At 42.6% G+C, this 20536-nt stretch overlaps 2 protein-coding genes across 4 annotated transcripts; one reads left to right on the top strand and one right to left on the bottom strand.

Moving 5' to 3' along the window:
* Positions 1 to 1136: 1136 nt before the first annotated feature.
* LOC106601551 (potassium voltage-gated channel subfamily A member 1) lies at positions 1137 to 10614 on the bottom strand. 3 transcript variants are annotated; one of them, XM_014193851.3, is made up of 3 exons: positions 10398 to 10614; positions 7404 to 8234; positions 1137 to 4318 (listed from the first exon to the last, which is right to left on the bottom strand). In XM_014193851.3, the coding sequence occupies exons 2-3, from the start codon at positions 8136 to 8138 to the stop codon at positions 3410 to 3412; spliced, it is 1644 nt and encodes a 547-aa protein (XP_014049326.1). In that variant the 5' UTR covers positions 8139 to 8234; positions 10398 to 10614; the 3' UTR covers positions 1137 to 3409. The 3 variants fall into 3 exon arrangements, with proteins under 3 accessions (XP_014049326.1, XP_014049327.1, XP_014049325.1); XM_014193852.3 differs by having other exon boundaries at positions 7404 to 8183; positions 10398 to 10613; XM_014193850.3 differs by lacking the exon at positions 10398 to 10614 and having other exon boundaries at positions 7404 to 8622.
* A 3451-nt stretch (positions 10615 to 14065) lies between these two features.
* On the top strand, positions 14066 to 20216 carry dhb14 (17-beta-hydroxysteroid dehydrogenase 14). Its single transcript, NM_001140853.2, has 9 exons — positions 14066 to 14416; positions 14517 to 14555; positions 15068 to 15165; positions 17684 to 17750; positions 18949 to 19040; positions 19201 to 19305; positions 19412 to 19479; positions 19589 to 19685; positions 19867 to 20216. Exons 1-9 carry the CDS (start codon positions 14326 to 14328, stop codon positions 20008 to 20010), a joined length of 801 nt encoding a protein of 266 aa, NP_001134325.1. The 5' UTR covers positions 14066 to 14325; the 3' UTR covers positions 20011 to 20216.
* The last annotated feature ends 320 nt before the right edge of the window (positions 20217 to 20536 follow it).

Below are 20536 nucleotides of genomic sequence, written 5' to 3'. Positions count from 1 at the left end.
GAACCCAGTGAACAGGGACAGACATGCCTCGACTCTCTGGGTGAAGGTATTCAACAAAACAGACAGACTGTGATTTATTTCTCTATTTCAATGTAGTGAACTGAGTCTTTTCGGCTCACATACAGGAATTCCTTACACAACAAGATTGACACTTGTATTTTTTTGTCAATTCAATGAATAGCAACCAAAAACAAGCATAAATCACTTTCTATTACACCAGAAACCTCTAACCCACAACACGACATCAGAATGTCAGCCAACCCGGGGGGAGAGAGGGGGTCAGGGTATGTAATCATTGGGACAGTCATCAAGCAGTGAGGGTATGAAGAGACTCATCTGCTCAAACCGTCAGTGTTGCTGAAAACCCATCAACTCATTTCAACTTCACTTCAGTCTGGCTTTTCTCCAGTTTTATTTAGAAGCGTTTACTTCTCTCTTTTAGCAACAGTCACTGAGTTTCCTCAGTCGTCCCTGGCAGAGTAGAGGCCATGGAACTGGTTGATGTTATTTCTATGTAGAGGATGGTTACTGATATCATTACATTAGTGTCACACTTATAGCATGTTTATTTAATCCCACCTGCACAATTTACCATTTCTGCCAACTAGGCTTTTTCAGTAGGGCGGAGGGTGAAGAATGTTGCAGAAAGAAATGCATTACAGACATTATTTTTTTGTATGGTTGTCCCATAAAATGTATGTTGTTTGTATAATTCGTTATTGTTTACATAATTATTTCAATCTGCAAAATACACAGTACGTGCTTCTTCTGGCTTCATGGATCAGGAGAAGCAACCACAGAGTCCTCAGTATGATGTCCCTGAGCTGGGATGACTGGGAGGATTTGCACTGAGTGCTTTGACCTCTAGAGACTAAAGAGATAGTTACAAGGAGGGAAATCAACTCAATCCTTTGGGCGCGTGTGAAGTGGGAACTCAAATGATCCAATCTGCTCTCTTACCAAATAAAACAGATGGTATCTAAATTGACAAAAAATATCATACATTTAACATAGTATGTCAACATTTTGAAAGACTTGACATTTTGGTTGCTGTTTTGTAGATAATTGTTTTGTGGTGAAGTGGGCATCTGCTGACTCATCTCCCCTCCGTTAATAAAACAGGGACTCATTTAGAGAACTGATAAATAAATATAATCTTTATTAAATACAACAAATATAAACAGGGTTCACAGTCATAGAACACATACCGGTAACCACACACACGTGCATACACACACACACACACACACACACACACACACACACACACACACACACACACACACACACACACACACACACACAGTCATAGAACACATACTGGTAACCACACACACACACATACACATACACACACACACACACACACACACACACACACACACACACACACACACACACACACACACACACACACACACACACACACACACACACACACACACACACACACACACACACAACCCACTCTCTTATACAATCTGTGCAGCTCACAATCTCTGATCATAAGAACATATTTATAAAGCACAGTATAAACACTGAACACTGTGCAAAGCATTTTGTTAAGACACATTCTAAGTAGGCAAGGTAATTGAGGCACCATGGTAACATGGACAGGGGCAGGGATGTGTCTTTGGATGACCAGTAAAGTAGTTCTACCCAGGGGGTGAGTATGGATTTAGGCCAGTGGTATCTACTAGTGGTAGCCCTGCACAGCCATTGGGAGGAAGGGTCAGCTGGAAGCCTGACAGGTCCAGGATCAGATTTCCCTGCCGCCCAGCCTAGCTGTCTCCATTACACACTGAAAACTCTCCACTGGCCCAGGACCAACACTTAGGGCTGCTCTCTGTTTGCACCACAGCCCCCAGGCTGATCTCTTTGTGTTCCATGTCAACACAATATCACTGCAGAGCATTTCTGCCATAGCTTTCAGAGACGGGTGCCCAGTCCCATCACGACATTCAGAGTGTTTTTACACATAGTCCTCTTTAAAATAACTGATCTTTGAATGAGGTCTCAACTCTTTTGTCAGTTCACTTCACCTATTTTGTGGTCCGAGTCCTCTTTGCATTGGCATTGCCATGTTTAGAAAGGAACCAAGATCTTTTTCCAAAATTCACTCAATGCACTCCAGGTTTTTACAAAGTGCAGTGCAGGACAAGCCATTCCATCAAAACGTGTTATCGGACAGCTATATACTACCGGCTTACATTTGGAAAGCTAATAGACTGCATTTAGTGAAAAAAGGGGAGAAACAATCATTTTAATCAGAAGACACTATTAACATGTAAATATTATTGGTAACAGAATAAATAGCAGAAGAATAACTGCAGTTTAAATAATACTGTAATTGAAAATTGTACACCCAATGTAGGCTACCGCCCTTTTAAGAGCTATAATTGATTTTGGACCCTGTGTTGTGATTCTCACCAAATATACTGTTGTCTTCTCACACTATTCAAACCCCACAATCAAATAAACAGTTTTATGAACCTCTCTTAGAATATAGATCACATATGGCAAACAAATAATCTGAACTACAAACTAAACATTTCGGTGGATTCTTGACAATCGCTAATCAATATAAAAAATCATCACTTTTTTTCCATGAACCTGCACATCCACTTCTCTCTTTTGTAACAACAATGTGAGTGGTTACGGCAGGAAAACAATGCTGCAGTAGTCAAGTGTGTCGCACGGAAATAATGACAAGTGAACCTGGGGAGCTTTGTGTTCACATTACCCTAAAAAAGGAACCGAACCTCGGAATTCAAGAGAACCGACCTCAGACCAGCTCTCGAGATGATCTCAGTTCGGTTCACTTAGGGGGCACTTCTGAGGGGGTCTGAGTTCCTTTGGGAGTGTTCACACTGCACTAAAAAATTTGCAAACTGCACTGGGTTGACAAAAATTGTAAAAACGCCCTTAGTCAACCCTCTACACACATTCAAAACGGCCCTGTGCATTTAGCTAGCTAGCACACAATAACAAATAAAATGGCACTGCAATTCACTCATGTCTTAAAAACACCAACATTTACAATTGCCAGAGTTGTATGTACTGTATAGACTGTTATTACAATCTGGTAAATATATAATAAATAAATATACATTCTGTTTCAGCTGTTTTTATTGTCAATATGACGGCATCATACTCGATTCTCAGTGACATTAGCAAAAAGCAAGCTGTCACAATATCTCTGCCATGGTCTCATCAGTTCTGTCTGTAGTAAACGGTGTAAGCCACTGACGGTGCAAGCGTGCAACTAAGTCCTTGAGTAAAATAGTACTTTTTTTGTATCTCTTCTCCTTTACTTTGCCATCCTCCGTTATCTTTCTCTCTATTTAACTTAGAGGCAGATTACCAGGGTTGTATTCAGCAGATCCTCTGTCTATCCATCCATCCTGTCTCATACCTGAGTGACCAGGGGTTCCCTGAGGTACACGTTGCCTTTGTTCTCCCACCCGTCCTGCCCCGCACACAGCCCTGACAGCAGTGTCCCATTGAGGGGGTTACAGATTCCCTTGCAGTCGCCCACATACAGGGGAGTGTAATCTCCCTCCCCCTCGTCTCCCTCCTCGTCCTCACCCTCCCAGAGAGAGGTGCTGATGTGGGTGTACTCACTGATTTTCTCGAGACACTCCGTCTCTCGGTGATAGAAGTAGCTGAAGTTGGACACAATGACGGGGACTGGCAGGGAGATGGTGAGCACGCCAGCGATGGCACACATGGAGCCCACCAGCTTGCCCCCCAGAGTTGTAGGGTACATGTCCCCGTAGCCCACTGTCGTCATGGAGACCACGGCCCACCAGAAGGCCTCGGGGATGCTGGTGAACACCGTGTCGGGGCTGTCCGCCTCGGCGAAGTAGACAGCGCTGGAGAAGAGGATGACTCCGATGAAGAGGAAGAAGATGAGCAGGGCCAGCTCTCTCAGGCTGGCCTTCAGAGTCTGGCCCAGGATCTGCAGGCCCTTGGAGTGACGCGACAGCTTGAAGATCCTGAACACCCTGACCAACCTAATGACCCTGATGATGGCCAAAGACATGCCCGGGTCCTTGTTGGAGGTTTTGTCCCTGGCCAGCTCTGTGCCCAGAGTGACGAAGAAGGGAATGATGGCGAGGAAGTCGATAGTGTTCATCACGTCCTTGAAGAAGTGGAGCTTACTGGGGGAGCTGGCTAAGCGCATAATGAGCTCAAAGGAGAACCAGAAGATACATATGGTCTCCACCTGGAAGAAGGGGTCATGGAAAGCACTGCCAGTGGGAGGGACCAGGATGGTGATGTTGGGGAGGGTAGGATGGGGCTGGTAGGTGAATTTCTGAAGGGAGAGAAGGAGAGAGGGAAAGTGAGTGGTAGAAATTAAGCAGGAGAGATTGAGGGGAGGTAAAACAGTGAAGGGGGGAATGACCGTGGTTTAGACAAGAGAAAGCAAACAGGGTTGTAAAGTCTGCTTCCAACTCACACCCTCCAACACATAGATCCCCTGAACGCAGCTAACTTTCAGGCCCACTTTCCAGCTCACACTCTCAAACACCTAGATCCCCTGAACGCAGCTCACTCTCCAGATCCCAATCATCTGAATTCTAATCACCTGTTCACACACCTGTATGTCATTATCACACACTATTTAGTTCAGTTCTTTGCATCCCATCACTGTGAGGTATTGTTTGTTTTGTGACACACAGAGCGCTGGGTTTCCTGTGATTTACGCCTCCCGTGTATGATAGTTTGTGTTTTCCTAACAATGCCTTTTGCCTATTCCCTGCCTGTACTTTAGCCTATCGGATTTCCTGTTATCTACCTATTGTCTGATCTCCCGGACTACGTTACTAGCCTTTTCCCTGCCTGTACTGTTGCCCTTTTGGACCCCCTGTGTATGACCTTCTGCCTGCCCCTGGACCCAGCTACCTGCCTCCTCCTGTGTATGACCTTCTGCCTGCCCCTGGATCCAGCTACCTGCCTCATCCTGTGTATGACCTTCTGCCTGCCCCTGGACCCAGCTACCTGCCTCCTCCTGTGTATGACCTTCTGCCTGCCCCTGGACCCAGCTACCTGCCTCCTCCTGTGGTCCTTTACAATAAACACCTGCTGCGTCCTGCGCTTGAAACCAGCTCTCTGTCTCTCGTGTTCATTACAAGGGTAATGAAGGACATAAATGAATAAGAAATAGTAAGGAGGGAAGGTTAAACAGAGATCAGGGAGAACCATGATGACTACAGTAAACATGAGAAGGAGGAGAAGTGATTATTTTAAAGGTGGAAAAGTCTTTCCTCAGCACATGTGGAAAATGTATCTGTCATCACGGTCTGATTAAGACTGTGATAACTGTAATACTGTGTTAACATAACTTCACTTGTGCAATCACACTCTCTTTCTTTCCGCAGACTTTGATACAAATGTGTTTCGTCTCTTTATTTAAACAGAAGAAAAACATTATAGTGCATGACTGCATGTGACAAATGCTAATGTTACAGCACAGCGTCAGGACTGACTGAGGAATCTGACACTTCATTTCATCCTGACAATGTTTTCTAAGAAGCAGTCTTGAGGTTCAAAGTGAGACAGTCAAATTTAGGTTTTATGGTATGTCCAGCCATAAGACGGATTGGAATCAAATGGCTCAGAATTTTTATTGCCTATGAATAGTGAAGCCAAAGTCTATGATATACTGTTTGTGTGTTAGTGTGTGCCTGTGTGAGGTACATATACAGCAGTTGTTTGTTTGTGCATATACTGCATATGTTAGTCTTTATGTAGAGGCCTGGAATGCTTTTACCAACTGAAATGACAGTGACATTTTGCCCTCACATTTGTCACCCACTTTAGTTCCATTTCTCCTCACCTTTATGAGGTTCAAAAGCCATGATCACACTGCCCCGACAGACATTCTCACTCTTTGTCACCCAATGAGAAAGGTATAACAACTAGCCTCTCATCCAAATGGTCACAGAACCATACAGCATGTCTTTCAATACTGTATGCAGTGTCTAGAGCTACCGTTGCAATGGGAGGTGATCGTCTTGTAAAAGACAAGGATTTATTTTCAATTGCTGCCACCTATGCTGCCATTTTGAGTCTGTACAGAGCACTGTGTGTCTTATGTCAGATGTTCTGATCATGTGAGTGTGTGTGAGAGGTCGGGTGTGTGCATATGCGCTTCGGTAAGACCCACCGTATACCTTGTGTTCTGTGCTTTTGCATGATCCCTCAAAATCCAAAGGCAGCTAAGCCAACCTTGTCGGTAAGCCACTTGGCGTGTGGGGTTCATTTCATTTTGTGCGAGTCATCAAATAGGTGTTCTGTACTACTCTTTCCATGCCTCTTTCAGTGGGTATGAGTCAGTGTGTTTATTAATGGGAACCATCGTTTACGTGTTGATGTGCTCTTAGGGTTGTCCTTACGCTATATATAGCTCCTTTAGATCTCTAAGGAGTAACGTGAGACACGCTCCTCTCCTCTTTTGCACTCCACTTTCACTTACCCCTCTCTCTCTCTCTCTCTCTCTCTCTCTCCCTCTCTCCCTCCCTCTCTCTTTCTCTCTCTCTCTCTCTCTCTCTCTCTCTCTCTCTCTCTCTCTCTCTCTCTCTCTCTCTCTCTCTCTCTCTCTCTCTCTCTCTCTCTCTCTCTCAGTTTATATGTTCCTATCAACTCCATCTATTCCCGTACGGAGTCGTCTTGGCAGTGATCCTGGAGCACCAGTCAATGTGAGACACAGATGGACAGTGATCTGGAGATACCATCAATAAAGCATAATGTTCTTTGTGCAGTCCATATTTACCCCTCCCTTCCTGCCCCTCATCTCTCTCTGTCCCACCCCTTTTTCTCTTCCGCTCTTACCTGCAGCCTCCCTCTTTCTCTAGATCCCTAACTGTGATTCTCCCTCTCCAATCTATTTCTCTTGTTTTCCTACCACACTTTCGTTCCCCCTCTCCTCACCCCCCACTCTTCCCATTCCTATGTGGTCACACATGTAGTATTTATGTTCCACAGGGTGACATCTGTCATTGACTTTCACCAACTGTCATCCACAAACTGTCATCCTTCACTAACTGTCATCCTTCACTAACTGTCATCCTTCACTAACTGTCATCCTTTACTAATTGTCATCCTTCACTGACTGTTGACGATCACCCCATCATCAGTCTCCCAATGTGCTAACCTCTGTTCTCTTAGCACCCTGTCGAGATGCCTTCCTTACTCTTTCATCCTCTCTTCATTCCTCTCTTCCTTCCTCTCCTTCCTCTATCTGCGCTTTATACACATCTCCCGCAGCCTCTCCTTTCTCCTGGTGCCTTTGTTAATTTCCTTTTCTACCATTCTCTGTTTCTCTCTCATTCTCTCTCTCCTGTGTGTCATTTCTGTTTGGCCCTCAGGCCCCTGGCCCCACAACGGCCCCCTCTCACCTCTCGGAGCTCCTTCTCGTTCCTGAAGTCAGGCAGCGTCTCCAAGCAAAAGATGGCGATGGACACCACAATAACCATGACGCTGATGATGGCGATGATGCGTGCGCCCGAGGAGGATTCTGGGTGCTCAAAAAGCATCCAAACCTTCCTCTGCATCTCGTTCTCAGGCAGGGCAGGCACCTCCTCCTTGGGGAAGCCCTCATCCTCCTTGAAGCGTTCCATGATCTCCTCACCAAGCTCATAGAAGCGCAGCTCATCCAAGAACACATCCAGGGGCACGTTGGCAGGCCTCCGCAGCCGCCCGCCAGACTGGTAGAAGTAGAGGATGGCGTCGAAGCAGTTCCGGTTCCGGTCCAGGAACATCTCATTGCGCAGAGGGTCAAAGTAGCGAATTCTGCGGTTAGGGTCCCCCAGGAGGGAGTCAGGGAACTGGGCCAGAGTGCGGAGCTGTGTCTCGTAGCGCATCCCCGACACGTTGATGGCTAGCCGCTCCGTCAGGGCCCAGCCCCCCCTCCACAGGGAGCCTGAGCGACGACAGCTTTCCCTTTTCCCCTCAACCCTCTCCTTTTCACTGCCGTTGTTCTCTGTCTCCTTCTCTCCCTTCTCCGCCTTGTTGCGCTGGTCCTTGGTCTCCTTGTCGCTCTCGCTCACCTCCTCTGGGAGATGTTTCTTGTCTCCTTCTCCTCCTCCTTCACCTCCACCCTTGTCATGGTTCTCCATTCCTTGGTCTGTCATTCAACTTCTATTTAGTTCTTTGTGTGGACAGTTTGTCCCCTCACTCTAGAGAGAAATGCACAACGCTGCTGAAGTTATCAAGGGACATATCAGGTACTGCAGAAGAAGAGACATATCAGGTACTGCAGAAGAAGAGAAATATCAGGTACTGCAGAAGAAGGGACATATCAGGTACTGCAGAATAAGGGACATATCAGGTACTGCAGAAGAAGGGACATATGAGGTACTGCAGAAGAAGAGACATATCAGGTACTGCAGAAGAAGAGACATTTCAGGTACTGCAGAAGAAGAGACCTATCAGGTACTGCAGAAGAAGAGACATGTCAGGTACTGCAGAAGAAGTGACATATCAGGTAAAGGCAGATAAAGAAGTGGGAGGAGAAACAACTCACATTATTGGCAATTTTAATACTCATAATTATTTAACAGAAATGTAAGCATTAAGTAATTTATGCCAATTCACCCGCAAATACACTACCGGTCAAGAATTTTAGAACACCTACTCATTCAGGGGTTTTTCTTTATTTTTACTATTTTCTACATTGTAGAATAACAGCTTTGCACACTCTTGGTATTCTCTCAACCAGCTTCACATGGAATACTTTTCCAACAGTCTTGAAGGAGTTCCCACATATGCTGAGTACCTGTTGGCTACTTTTCCTTCACTCTGCGGTCCAACTCAACCCAAACCATCTCAATTTGGTTGAGGTCGGGGGATTGTGGAGGCCAGGTCATCTGATGCAGCACTCCATCACTCTCCTTCTTGGTCAAATAGCCCTTACACAGCCTGGAGGTGTGTTGGGTCATTGTAACTGACTTGCCTGGTTAAATGAAGGTTACTTTTAAAAAATGTTTTAAATGTCCTGTTGAAAAACCAAATGATAGTCCCACTAAGCCCAAACCAGATGGGATGGCATATCGCTACAGAATGCTGTGGTAGCCATGCTGGTAAAGTGTGCCTTGAATTCTAAATAAATCACAGATAGTGTCACCAGCAAAGCACCCCCACACCATCACACCTCCTCCTCCATGCTTTATGGTGGGAAATACACATGCGGAGATAATCCGTTCACCCACACAGCGTCTCACAAAGACACAGCGGTTGGAACCAAAAATCGCCAATTTGGACTCCAGACCAAAGGACAAATTTCCACCGGTCTAATGTCCATTGCTCGTGTTTCTTGGCCCAAGGAATCCTCTTCTTCTTATTGGTGTCCTTTAATAGTGGTTTCTTTGCAGTAATTCGACCATGAAGGCCTGAATCACGCAGTCTCCTCTGAACAGTTGATGTTGAGATGTCTCTGTTACTTGAACTCTGTGAAGCATTTATTTGGGCTGCAATTTCTGAGGCTGGTAACTCTAATGAAATTATCCTCTGCAGCAGAGGTAACTCTGGGTCTTCCTTTCCTGTGGCAGTCCTCATGAGAGCCAGTTTCATCATAGCGCTTGATGGTTTTTGCGACTGCACTTGAAGAAACATTCAAATTTCTTGAAATGTTCCGTATTGAGTGGCCTTCATGTCTTAAAGTAATGATGGACTGTCATTTCCCTTTGCTTATTTGAGCTGATCTTGCCATAATATGGACTTGGTCTTTTACCAAATAGGGCTATCTTCTGTATACCACCCCCACCTTGTCACAACACAACTGATTGGCTCAAACACATTAAGAAAGAAAGAAATTCCACAAATGAACTTTTAAGAAGGCACACCTGTTAATTGAAATGCATTCCAGGTGACTACCTTGTGAAGCTGGTGAGAGAAAGCCAAGAGTGTTCAAAGCTGTCATCAAGGCAAAGGGTGGCTATTTGAAGAATCTCAAATACAAAATATATTTTGATTTGTTTAACACTTTTTTGGTTACTACATGATTCCATATGTGTTATTTCATAGTTCTGATGTCTTCACTATTATTCTACAATGTAGAAAATAGTTAAAATAAAGAAAAACCCTTGAATGAGGGTCAGTATGACCGGTAGTATGTAAGAAACATTTTACAACTAGAGTACAGAATAACAAATAAAAGCATGAACTAGACAGGTGTTATTTCAATCGTAACCTTTAACCTTTATGTTCGGTCAGAATGACTATTTATTTAATCAGAAGGTTAGTCTTTACAGTAAACACAGCCATTATTAGAATAATACAGAGTCCTACTCATAAACACCCTAGTTACAAGCCATGCCCAAGCATGCTGCTGTGAAGTAAGAACCATATTATTGGTGTTATTTACAAGAAGCAGCCTGCACTGTTCCACTCACCCCTCTGTCAGTCAGCTACTGTTGATAGAGACTAATTACTCAAGAGAATCACGGTGCCTCTGCTACTGTACCTCCACCAGGGTATCTGTCTGGCTGTCTGTCTGGCTGTCTGTCTGTCTGGCCCTCCCTCTGGCCGTCTGTCTGTCTGTCCGTCCGGCCCTCCCTCTGGCCGTCTCTCTAGCTGTGTCTGGTCTGGGGGTGGAAGGGAAGGGAATGCGGGGGCACAAATGCTCCTTCAGGGGTAGTGTTAATCTGTCTGCTGATACCCCACCCTGGGTGAAGTGAAGATAGTTAAGCTTGTTTGTAGGTCACAGCCTTCAGTCTCTCCCCTTTGCTCTCTCTCATGCCTACTATTTCTCTGGAGAATGCTGTCAGGTCGAAATTCAATCCACTGCCTTCTCTCTACAACCTCAGCACGGCGTCCTCCTCATACCCCCACCCCCTAATGTCAGCCCTCTGCCCCTCTCTTAAAGTCTTCAATTCTCCCTGTCTCCCTGTCATAAACAAACACACAAAAACACACACACACCATCCACAACACATGTACTGATGTCCTCACGAGACCCAAATGAACACCCATAAAATCCCAGTGAGAATGTATTTTGGAGTTCCATTCTGGCTTTAGTATTTTTATTGCTCCTGACTATGTAACCTTACCAGGAAACACTCAGGGCCCTAAACGAGTTATATAGCAGAGCCAATGTATTTCCTGGTAAGGTGTGGTCAGGACAAATGTAGGGCCCTAGTCACATTTACAAACATGTTGATACATGTTATGAGACCAAACAGTAAAACTGAAAGCCTACAACAAAAAGCCATGACACTCCTTTTCTGATTATCCTTTCGTAAGCCTTTATTCAGTTGGCTTAGTGTATGGTATAGTATAGGGTATGGTATAGTATAGTATAGGGGTATGGTATAGTATAGGGTATGGTATAGTATAGGGTATGGTATAGTATCGTGTATGGTATAGTATAGGGTATGGTATAGTATAGTGTATGGTATAGTATAGTGTATGGTATAGTATAGTGTATGGTATAGTATAGGGTATGGTATAGTATAGGGTATGGTATAGTATAGTGTATGGTATAGTATAGGGTATGGTATAGTATAGTGTATGGTATAGTATAGTGTATGGTATAGTATAGTGTATGGTATAGTATAGGGTATGGTATAGTATAGTGTATGGTATAGTATAGGGTATGGTATAGTATAGGGTATGGTATAGTATAGTGTATGGTATAGTATAGTGTATGGTATAGTATAGTGTATGGTATAGTATAGGGTATGGTATAGTATAGTGTATGGTATAGTATAGTGGTATGGTATAGTATAGGGTATGGTATAGTATAGTATAGGGTATGGTATAGTATAGTGTATGGTATAGTATAGTGTATGGTATAGTATAGTGTATGGTATAGTATAGGGTATGGTATAGTATAGGGTATGGTATAGTATAGTGTATGGTATAGTATAGTGTATGGTATAGTATAGGGTATGGTATAGTATAGTGTATGGTATAGTATAGTGTATGGTATAGTATAGGGTATGGTATAGTATAGTGTATGGTATAGTATAGTGTATGGTATAGTATAGTGTATGGTATAGTATAGGGTATGGTATAGTATAGTGTATGGTATAGTATAGTGTATGGTATAGTATAGGGTATGGTATAGTATAGTATAGTGTATGGTATAGTATAGTGTATGGTATAGTATAGTGTATGGTATAGTATAGTGTATGGTATAGTATAGGGTATGGTATAGTATAGGGTATGGTATAGTATAGGGTATGGTATAGTATAGTGTATGGTATAGTATAGTGTATGGTATAGTATAGTGTATGGTATAGTATAGGGTATGGTATAGTATAGTGTATGGTATAGTATAGTGTATGGTATAGTATAGTGTATGGTATAGTATAGTGTATGGTATAGTATAGTGTATGGTATAGTATAGTGTATGGTATAGTATAGGGTATGGTATAGTATAGTGTATGGTATAGTATAGTGTATGGTATAGTATAGGGTATGGTATAGTATAGTATAGTGTATGGTATAGTATAGTGTATGGTATAGTATAGTGTATGGTATAGTATAGTGTATGGTATAGTATAGGGTATGGTATAGTATAGGGTATGGTATAGTATAGTGTATGGTATAGTATAGTGTATGGTATAGTATAGGGTATGGTATAGTATAGTGTATGGTATAGTATAGTGTATGGTATAGTATAGGGTATGGTATAGTATAGTGTATGGTATAGTATAGTGTATGGTATAGTATAGTGTATGGTATAGTATAGGGTATGGTATAGTATAGTGTATGGTATAGTATAGTGTATGGTATAGTATAGGGTATGGTATAGTATAGTATGTGTATGGTATAGTATAGGGTATGGTATAGTATAGTGTATGGTATAGTATAGTGTATGGTATAGTATAGTATAGTGTATGGTATAGTATAGGGTATGGTATAGTATAGGGTATGGTATAGTATAGTGTATGGTATAGTATAGTGTATGGTATAGTATAGGGTATGGTATAGTATAGTGTATGGTATAGTATAGTGTATGGTATAGTATAGGGTATGGTATAGTATAGTGTATGGTATAGTATAGGGTATGGTATAGTATAGTGTATGGTATAGTATAGGGTATGGTATAGTATAGTATAGGGTATGGTATAGTATAGTGTATGGTATAGTATAGTGTATGGTATAGTATAGTGTATGGTATAGTATAGGGTATGGTATAGTATAGGGTATGGTATAGTATAGGGTATGGTATAGTATAGTGTATGGTATAGTATAGGGTATGGTATAGTATAGTGTATGGTATAGTATAGTGTATGGTATAGTATAGTGTATGGTATAGTATAGTGTATAGTATAGTATAGTGTATAGTATAGTATCGTGTATGGTATAGTATAGGGTATGGTATAGTATAGGGTATGGTATAGTATAGTGTATGGTATAGTATAGGGTATGGAGCAGACGTGTCAGACAGGTAATGACTCACAGGTGTGGTGTCAAGAAAAATGTAAGTGACATATAGTGACCACTGTAAGATGTCAACAGCATTATTTCTGGGCTAGAAAAAAGGTTACATGGGGTGGCACGTAGCCTAGCAGTTAAGAACGTTGGGCCAGTAACCGAAAGTTTGCTGGTTTGAATCCCAAACCAACTAGGTAAAGAAATATGTCGATGTGCCCTTGAGCAAGGCACTTAACCCTGATTGCTCCGGTAAATCGCTATGGATAAGAGCGTCAGCTAAAGGACTCAAATGTAAATGTAAAATAAGAATTGATGGTTGAGTTAACTATTTAGAGACGTGTACCAGTTGGAAGGGGGGAAAAAGACATGTAAAATGTATAACAGATATAACACTGATATGAGGTGGATTTTACAGGAAAGTGAGCATTAAAGCATTTAAAGTTTTTTTTTTTTTATTATGCATTAAACATTTGCATAAACCATCCCATTGGCTTCTTGGTTAATTGACGAATGTAATGGCTTATTTTTTCCATTTCAGAATATGCCTCATAGATAGACTGAGATACCGGTATGCATGTTGACACAGCAGGTTGCAGCACCAGGATGTGCGTTAGAATTTGCATGGAGCTTAAACGACAAGTCCCACAAAGCCGCTCACCTGTCTTCACAAACGACAACAAACCCCATGATTTTTGAGGAACTTAGAAGAGGGAAGAGAAAGTTAACGTACAAATGTAAAAGACAAAAAGACAACGGGAGGGATGCAATTATATATTTTGCTGCATGTAAAGAAATAGAATAAAAAGTGTAGCTTGGAAAGAGGGCAAGTAACTTTGTTTGCGGCATTCGACCAACACAGTCAACCAGGTAGTGGCGATTCTTTGTGAACGTATCATCAGTGAAATCATCACCCGTGACGGGTTGGCTCCAGTGAACATGTCAGGCAGTACATTGCGTTACGGAGACAAAGTTGTCATTGTGACCGGCGGGTCCAAAGGGATTGGTAGAGGGATTGTCAAAGTATTCGGTAATAATCAAAGTTGCTGATTTGAAGTTAGTTTGTTGAGATTTGAGCAGAGTGAGGTACTGGGGAAACAATAATGTGCTATTCTGTTGTTTTTTTCCAGTGGAGAATGGAGCCAAAGTTGTCTTCTGTGCAAGAGGGGGTGAGTGTCTGCACGTTTTATTCGATTTTTTTGCTCAGATTAAAGTATACCATTGCAGGTGTGGTGGAACTGGTGGCTTCTACGGTTGTGGCTAGATGGAGTGGAGTACAGTACAGCTACGTACCAAAAATTGCATGTTAGAGTTGCGTCGGTGACAACGGTAGGATTGAAGCTAAGCCTAACCTTAACCTTTTTCTCCTAACCTGCTACTTTAATTCTCCTAACCTGCTACGTTAAATATCCAAACCTGCTGCATTAGTTCTCCTAACCTGCTACATTAATTCTCCTAACCTGCTGCATGAATTATCCTAACCTGCTGCATTAGTTATCCTATCCATCTAGCCACAACGGTAGAAGCCATCAGTTACAAGAGTCTCAGAATCTTCATTCATCAGTAATCCATTGTTGAAGACTTTATGAATCATTAAAAAAATCATCTTTACATTGCATGTTCATAAGTTTACTGTATTCTTATTATTATTTATTTTTATATATTTTTTATTTTTTTACAGTGGCAGCAGGACAGGCTCTAGAGGCCGAGCTGAACAGGGCAGGGCTAGGGTCATGCAAATTTGTACCTTGTGACATCTCCAAAGAGGAGGACATCAAGGTAGGGCTTCTGGGCAATGACTTATCTTACAGGGCAGTGAAATGAGAGTCAAATGATCACTCATATGCACAACATTTCAACAGAGTTTATATCCTCATTCCTCAATGGATCATATGACCTGTGGTTTATCAGAATGCTTACTATAACGTTTTGTATTGTAATCTACACTCCACCTATCTTTAGTCTTTGTTGGATTTTCCCTGCCTGTGAAAGGACTTTTCTCCACTGAGTTTACTCACAGCTCTAGCAAGCTCCTTGCTCTTCATTTGAAGGTCTGCTTATAAACTCCTTAGAAATCACTGTTAAAGGCCCAGTCGGTCATTATTTGAAGCGCTCTGTGTTTCCTGTGCCCTGGTTTCCTGTTTTTTTCCCCCTGTTTTTTTGTGCTTGCCTCCCAGACTGAGAGTTCACTCAGGCATTGAGGTCTGTGCTGACATACATTTATTAATTAGTAAAAAAAAAATATATATATACAGTTGAAGTCAGAGGTTTACATACACCTTAGCCAAATACATTTAATCCTAGTAAAATCCTAGTAAAAATGCCATGTCTTAGGTCAGTTACGATCACCACTTTGTTTTAAGAATGTGAAATGTCAGAATAATATTATAGAGAATTATTTATTTCAGCTTTTATTTCTTTCATCACATTCCCAGTGGGTCAGAAGTTCACATACACTCATTTAGTATTTGGTAGCATTGCCTTTAAATTGATTAACTTGGGTCAAATGTTTCGGGAAGCCTTCCACAAGCTTCCCACAATAAGTTGGGTGAATTTTGGCCCATTCCAACTAACAGAGCTGGTGTAACTGAGTCAGGTTTGTAGGTCTCCTTACTCGCACACTCTTTTTCAGTTCTGCCCACAAATGTTCTATAGGATTGAGGTCACGGCTTTGTGATGGCCACTCCAATACCTTGATTTTGTTGTCCTTAAGCCATTTTTCCACAACTTTGGAAATATGCATGGGGTCATTGTCCATTTGAAAGACCCATTTGCGACCAAGCTTTAACTTCCTGACTGATGTCTTGAGATGTTGCTTCAATATATCCAGATAATTCTCCTCCCTTGTGGTGCCATCTATTTTATGAAGTGCACAAGTCCCTCCTGCAGCAAAGCACACCCACAATATGATGCTCCGTGCTTCATGGTTGGGATGGTGTTCTTCGGCTAGCAAGCCTCCCCCTTTTTCTTCCAAACATAACGATGGTCATTATGGCCAAATAGTTCTATTTTTGTTTCATCAGACCAGAGGACATTTCTCCAAAAAGTACGATCTTTGTCCCATTGTGCAGTTGCAAACTGTAGTCTGGCTTTTTTACGGTGGTTTTGGAGCAGTGGCTTCTTCCTTGCTGAGTGGCCTTTTAGGTTATGTCGATATAGGACTCGTTTTACTGTGGATATAAATACTTTTGTACCTGTTTCCTCCAGCATCTTCACAAGGGCCTTTGCTGTTCTGGGATTGATTTGCACTTTTCACACCAAAGTACGTTCATCTCTAGGAAACAGAACGCATCTCCTTCCTGAGCGGTATGACGGCTGCGTGTTCCCATGGTGTTTATACTTGCGTACAGATGAACGTTGTACCTTCAGAAGTTTGGAAATTGCTCCCAAGGATGAACCAGACTTGTGGAGGTCTACAATGTTTTTTCTGAGGTCTTTGCTGATTTCTTTTGATTTTCCCATGATGTCAAGCAAAGAGGCACTGAGTTTGAAGGTAGGCCTTGAAATACATCCACAGGTACACCTCCAATTGACTCAAATGATGTCAATTAGCCTATCAGAAGCTTCAAAAGCCATGACATCATTTTCTGGAATTTTCCAAGCTGTTTAAAGGCACAGTCAACTTGGTGTATGTAAACATCTGACCCGCTGGAATTGTGATACAGTGAATTATAAGTGAAATAATCTGTCTGTAAACAATTGTTGGAAAAATGACTTGTGTCAGGCACAAAGGAGTTGTCCTAACTGACTTGCCCACACTATAGTTTGTTAACAAGAAATTTGTGGTTGAAAAACGAGTTTTAATGACTCCAACCTAAGTGTATGTAAACTTCCGACTTCAACTGTATATATATATTGGAGTGGACAGATAGATGAAGCCTCATCAGACAATAAAATGTATTAGTGATCAGACTAGCACTGCAAGACGGAAGCTTTCCATCATGTTTTACATTTACATTTAGGTCATTTAGCAGATGTTCTTATCCAGAGCGACTTCTTTTTTTTCTACACCGCCAATCATCAATCAGTGTCCAGACCCTGGTGCTTGTGAACAATAGTGCCATTGCTATAACCTGTTTTGTGTGTTTGACTGAGGGATGTGTGTATGTTTCTATGTTATTCTAGTGGTGTGTCTAGCTGTTTTTTCAGCTTAGGCTCTATGTAGCAAGTTAGGTAGGTACATAGGTAATGGGATCATAGGTCCAGATACCTGGAGATGGCAGTTATAAACGTCTTACACAGTGTGGTGGTCAATGACAGAGAGCAGTCAACTCAACGTGTGATATTCTCTCTGCAGAGGTTGATTTCAGTGACAGTGGAGCATTATGGTCAAATAGACTGTCTGGTCAACAATGCTGGGTGGCGTGAGTATCTGTTATCATTTTGTATGAGAATTGATGTTGTTAAGGAAAGAAAGAAAGAAAGGAAATGATATATCCACAAATCAGCTGATAGTTGGTATACCAATCCACATCCAGGCACTTATTTTTATTATTATATATATACTTTTTTTACCACCTTTTTCTCCCCAATTTCGTCATATCCAATTTGGTAGTTACAGTCTTGTCCCATTGTCCGGAAACACAACCCCGCCAAGCCGTACTGCTTCTTGACACAATGCACGCTTAACCCGGAAGCCAGCCGCACCATTGTGTCGGAGGAAACACCGAACAACTGTCAGCGTGCATGCACCCGGCCCGCCACAGGAGTCGCTAGAGCGCGATGGGACAAGGACATCCCGGCCGGCGAAACCCTCCCCTAACTCGGATGATGCTGGGCCAATTGTGCGTCGCCTCATGGGTCTCCCGGTCGCGACCGGCTGCAACACAGCCCGGTATATAACCAGGGTCTGTAGTAACACAGCTAATATTGCGATGCAGTGCCTTAGACCGCTGCGCCACTCGGGAAGCCCTGGCAAGTCATTATTTAAACAGGCATATTCAAGCAATAAAAACACGTACACTGAGTGTACAAAACATTAAGAATACCTTCCTAATATTGAGATGCACCCCTCCTTTTGCCCCCAGAACAGCCTGGACTCTACAAGGTGTCAAAAGCGTTCCACAGGGATGCTGGCCCATGTTGACTCTAATGCTTCCCAAAGTTGGCTGGATGTCATTTGGGTAGTTGACCATACTTGATAAACACAGGAAACTATTTATGGTGAAAAATCCAGCAGCGTTGCAGTTCTTGACACAAACCGGCGTGCCAGGCACCTACTACAACACTCTGTTTAAAGGCAGTTAAATATTTTGTCTTGCCCATTCACCCTCTGAATGGCACACATACACAATCCATGTCTCAAATGTCTCAAGGCTTAAAGCTTTGCAGCTTGCACCATCAAACCAATCACATCCTGATCCTCACACCCTGACAATGGTGCAAGTCGCAACGCGGATGTGTTTTTAATGCTATACTGGTTTTCATCGTTTGTTAAGATCTGCATACGTTTTTGTACCACTTAACACTTTTTTTGTGGATATAAAATGCATGTTTTTTCCCCCTCTTTGGTTAGTGTTTATGCTGTATTCATTGAGTTCCCTCACTTTCATCCCCTTTCAGACCCACCTCATAAACCCACAGATGACACTACTGCAGATGAGTTCAGAGATCTTTTGAATCTTAACCTCATCAGTTACTTCCTGGCCTCCAAAGTAAATAATTCACTCATTATATTTACTTTACTGAAAGCCTTCAGGTACAATGCTTTATTACTTGTTATAAGCATGTATGAGCCTTAATAATGGGTTATTATATAGCTTATAATATGTTTTGCTTCATCACGGGATCTCCCCACCTCTCTCCCCTCCTCAGTATGCCCTGCCCCACCTGCGACAGCGCCAGGGGAACATCATTAACTTGTCCAGTCTGGTGGGCTCCATTGGTCAGAAAAATGCAGCACCATATGTAGCCACTAAGGTGAACTAAAAACCTAGATAACAGTATGCATCAGTACTTTATCCCAGTGTTTGAGGCTTGGAGAAGTAGGCTTAACAGGGGTGATGTGTCTCTTTTCCTCCACAAGGGGGCGATCATTGCCATGACAAAAGCCATGGCTGTGGATGAGAGTCGGTACCAAGTGAGAGTCAACTGGTGAGTAGAACTGGCATCTGTCCTGTTTTAAAAATACTTTTGTATTTTCCCACTTTTTCTCTTATCTCTATCTCTGTTTGCTGCAGTCTAAATGTGTATTATCTTGTAGCATCTCCCCTGGTAATGTGATGACACCTCTGTGGGAGGAGCTGGCTGGACAGACTGCAGATACCTTAGCTACCATTAAAGAGGGAGAGAACGCTCAGGCAAGTGCTCACTGGACAGGAGCCAATACAAGATATACGATGAAATATAGATCTGTTACAATGACATATTTCAGAATGCATTGAAAAGGGAGGGTTGGTAGAGACTTCCTAATTTCACTTGCATCTCTCGTCTTGATAAACCTGATGCTTTATCTTTAACATTCTTCCTAATCTCCAACAGCTGCTTGGTCGAATGGGGACAGAAGCTGAGAGTGGGTTGGCTGCTCTGTACCTGGCTGCTGATGCGACGTTCTGCACTGGGATAGACCTGCTGCTTAGTGGAGGGGCAGAACTCAACTATGGCTACAAGAGCCAGGTCCCATGAGCAGGCCTGTCACTCCGGGCCTTGTGCCTACCTGACCAATAACAGGACCTGTTATGTTCTATTGCTGTCCTGCTTGAGATTATTCAACCAATCACCCTGTTTTATCCATAGCCACGGGATGTAGAGGTGCTGGGGATGGTACAGCACCCTCTGGTGGTGAGATGGTAAAGCTTCAATAATTTGTGTTGCAATAAAAACGATTAAACTATTTTTTTTGTTGCATTGTTGATATAAATGATAATGGGATTGGGGTAGGGGTAGGGGAGAGAGAGAAAAAACATGGGATATGTATATATGGGCCCTATTTTGCATCGAGAGCTCTCAGCTCTGTTTTGTAAACTGTGCGCTCATGATATGCTCCTATCTATTCAGTGTGGTTGGTTTGGAGTTGGACACGCTCTACTGTACGATAGACCGTTTAAATTAATTCGGGTCTGACCCTCTCCACTCTTCATATTCTATTCTTTCCCCCTTGTGGTGGATATCAAGTGATCTGGAGAAGTTTTCGCAATAGTTTTTTACATAT

Source organism: Salmo salar, chromosome 03 (assembly GCF_965601325.2).
Source record: "Salmo salar chromosome 03, fSalSal1, whole genome shotgun sequence".
Classification (NCBI taxonomy): Eukaryota; Metazoa; Chordata; class Actinopteri; order Salmoniformes; family Salmonidae; genus Salmo; species Salmo salar.
This window is presented reverse-complemented; position numbering and strand designations above follow the sequence as displayed.

Bases quoted from the DNA above. Each gene is read 5' to 3' on its own strand.
- LOC106601551 (XM_014193851.3), bottom strand. From the start codon at position 8,138: ATGACAGACCAAGGAATGGAGAACCATGACAAGGGTGGAGGTGAAGGA. The intron at 4,319-7,403 runs GTGAGAGGGGGC...CTCTCCCTTCAG, and splicing joins ACGAGAAGGAGCTCCGAGAG to AAATTCACCTACCAGCCCCA.
- dhb14 (NM_001140853.2), top strand. From the start codon at position 14,326: ATGTCAGGCAGTACATTGCGTTACGGAGACAAAGTTGTCATTGTGACC. The intron at 19,041-19,200 runs GTAAATAATTCA...TCCCCTCCTCAG, and splicing joins GTTACTTCCTGGCCTCCAAA to TATGCCCTGCCCCACCTGCG. The intron at 19,480-19,588 runs GTGAGTAGAACT...ATTATCTTGTAG, and splicing joins TACCAAGTGAGAGTCAACTG to CATCTCCCCTGGTAATGTGA.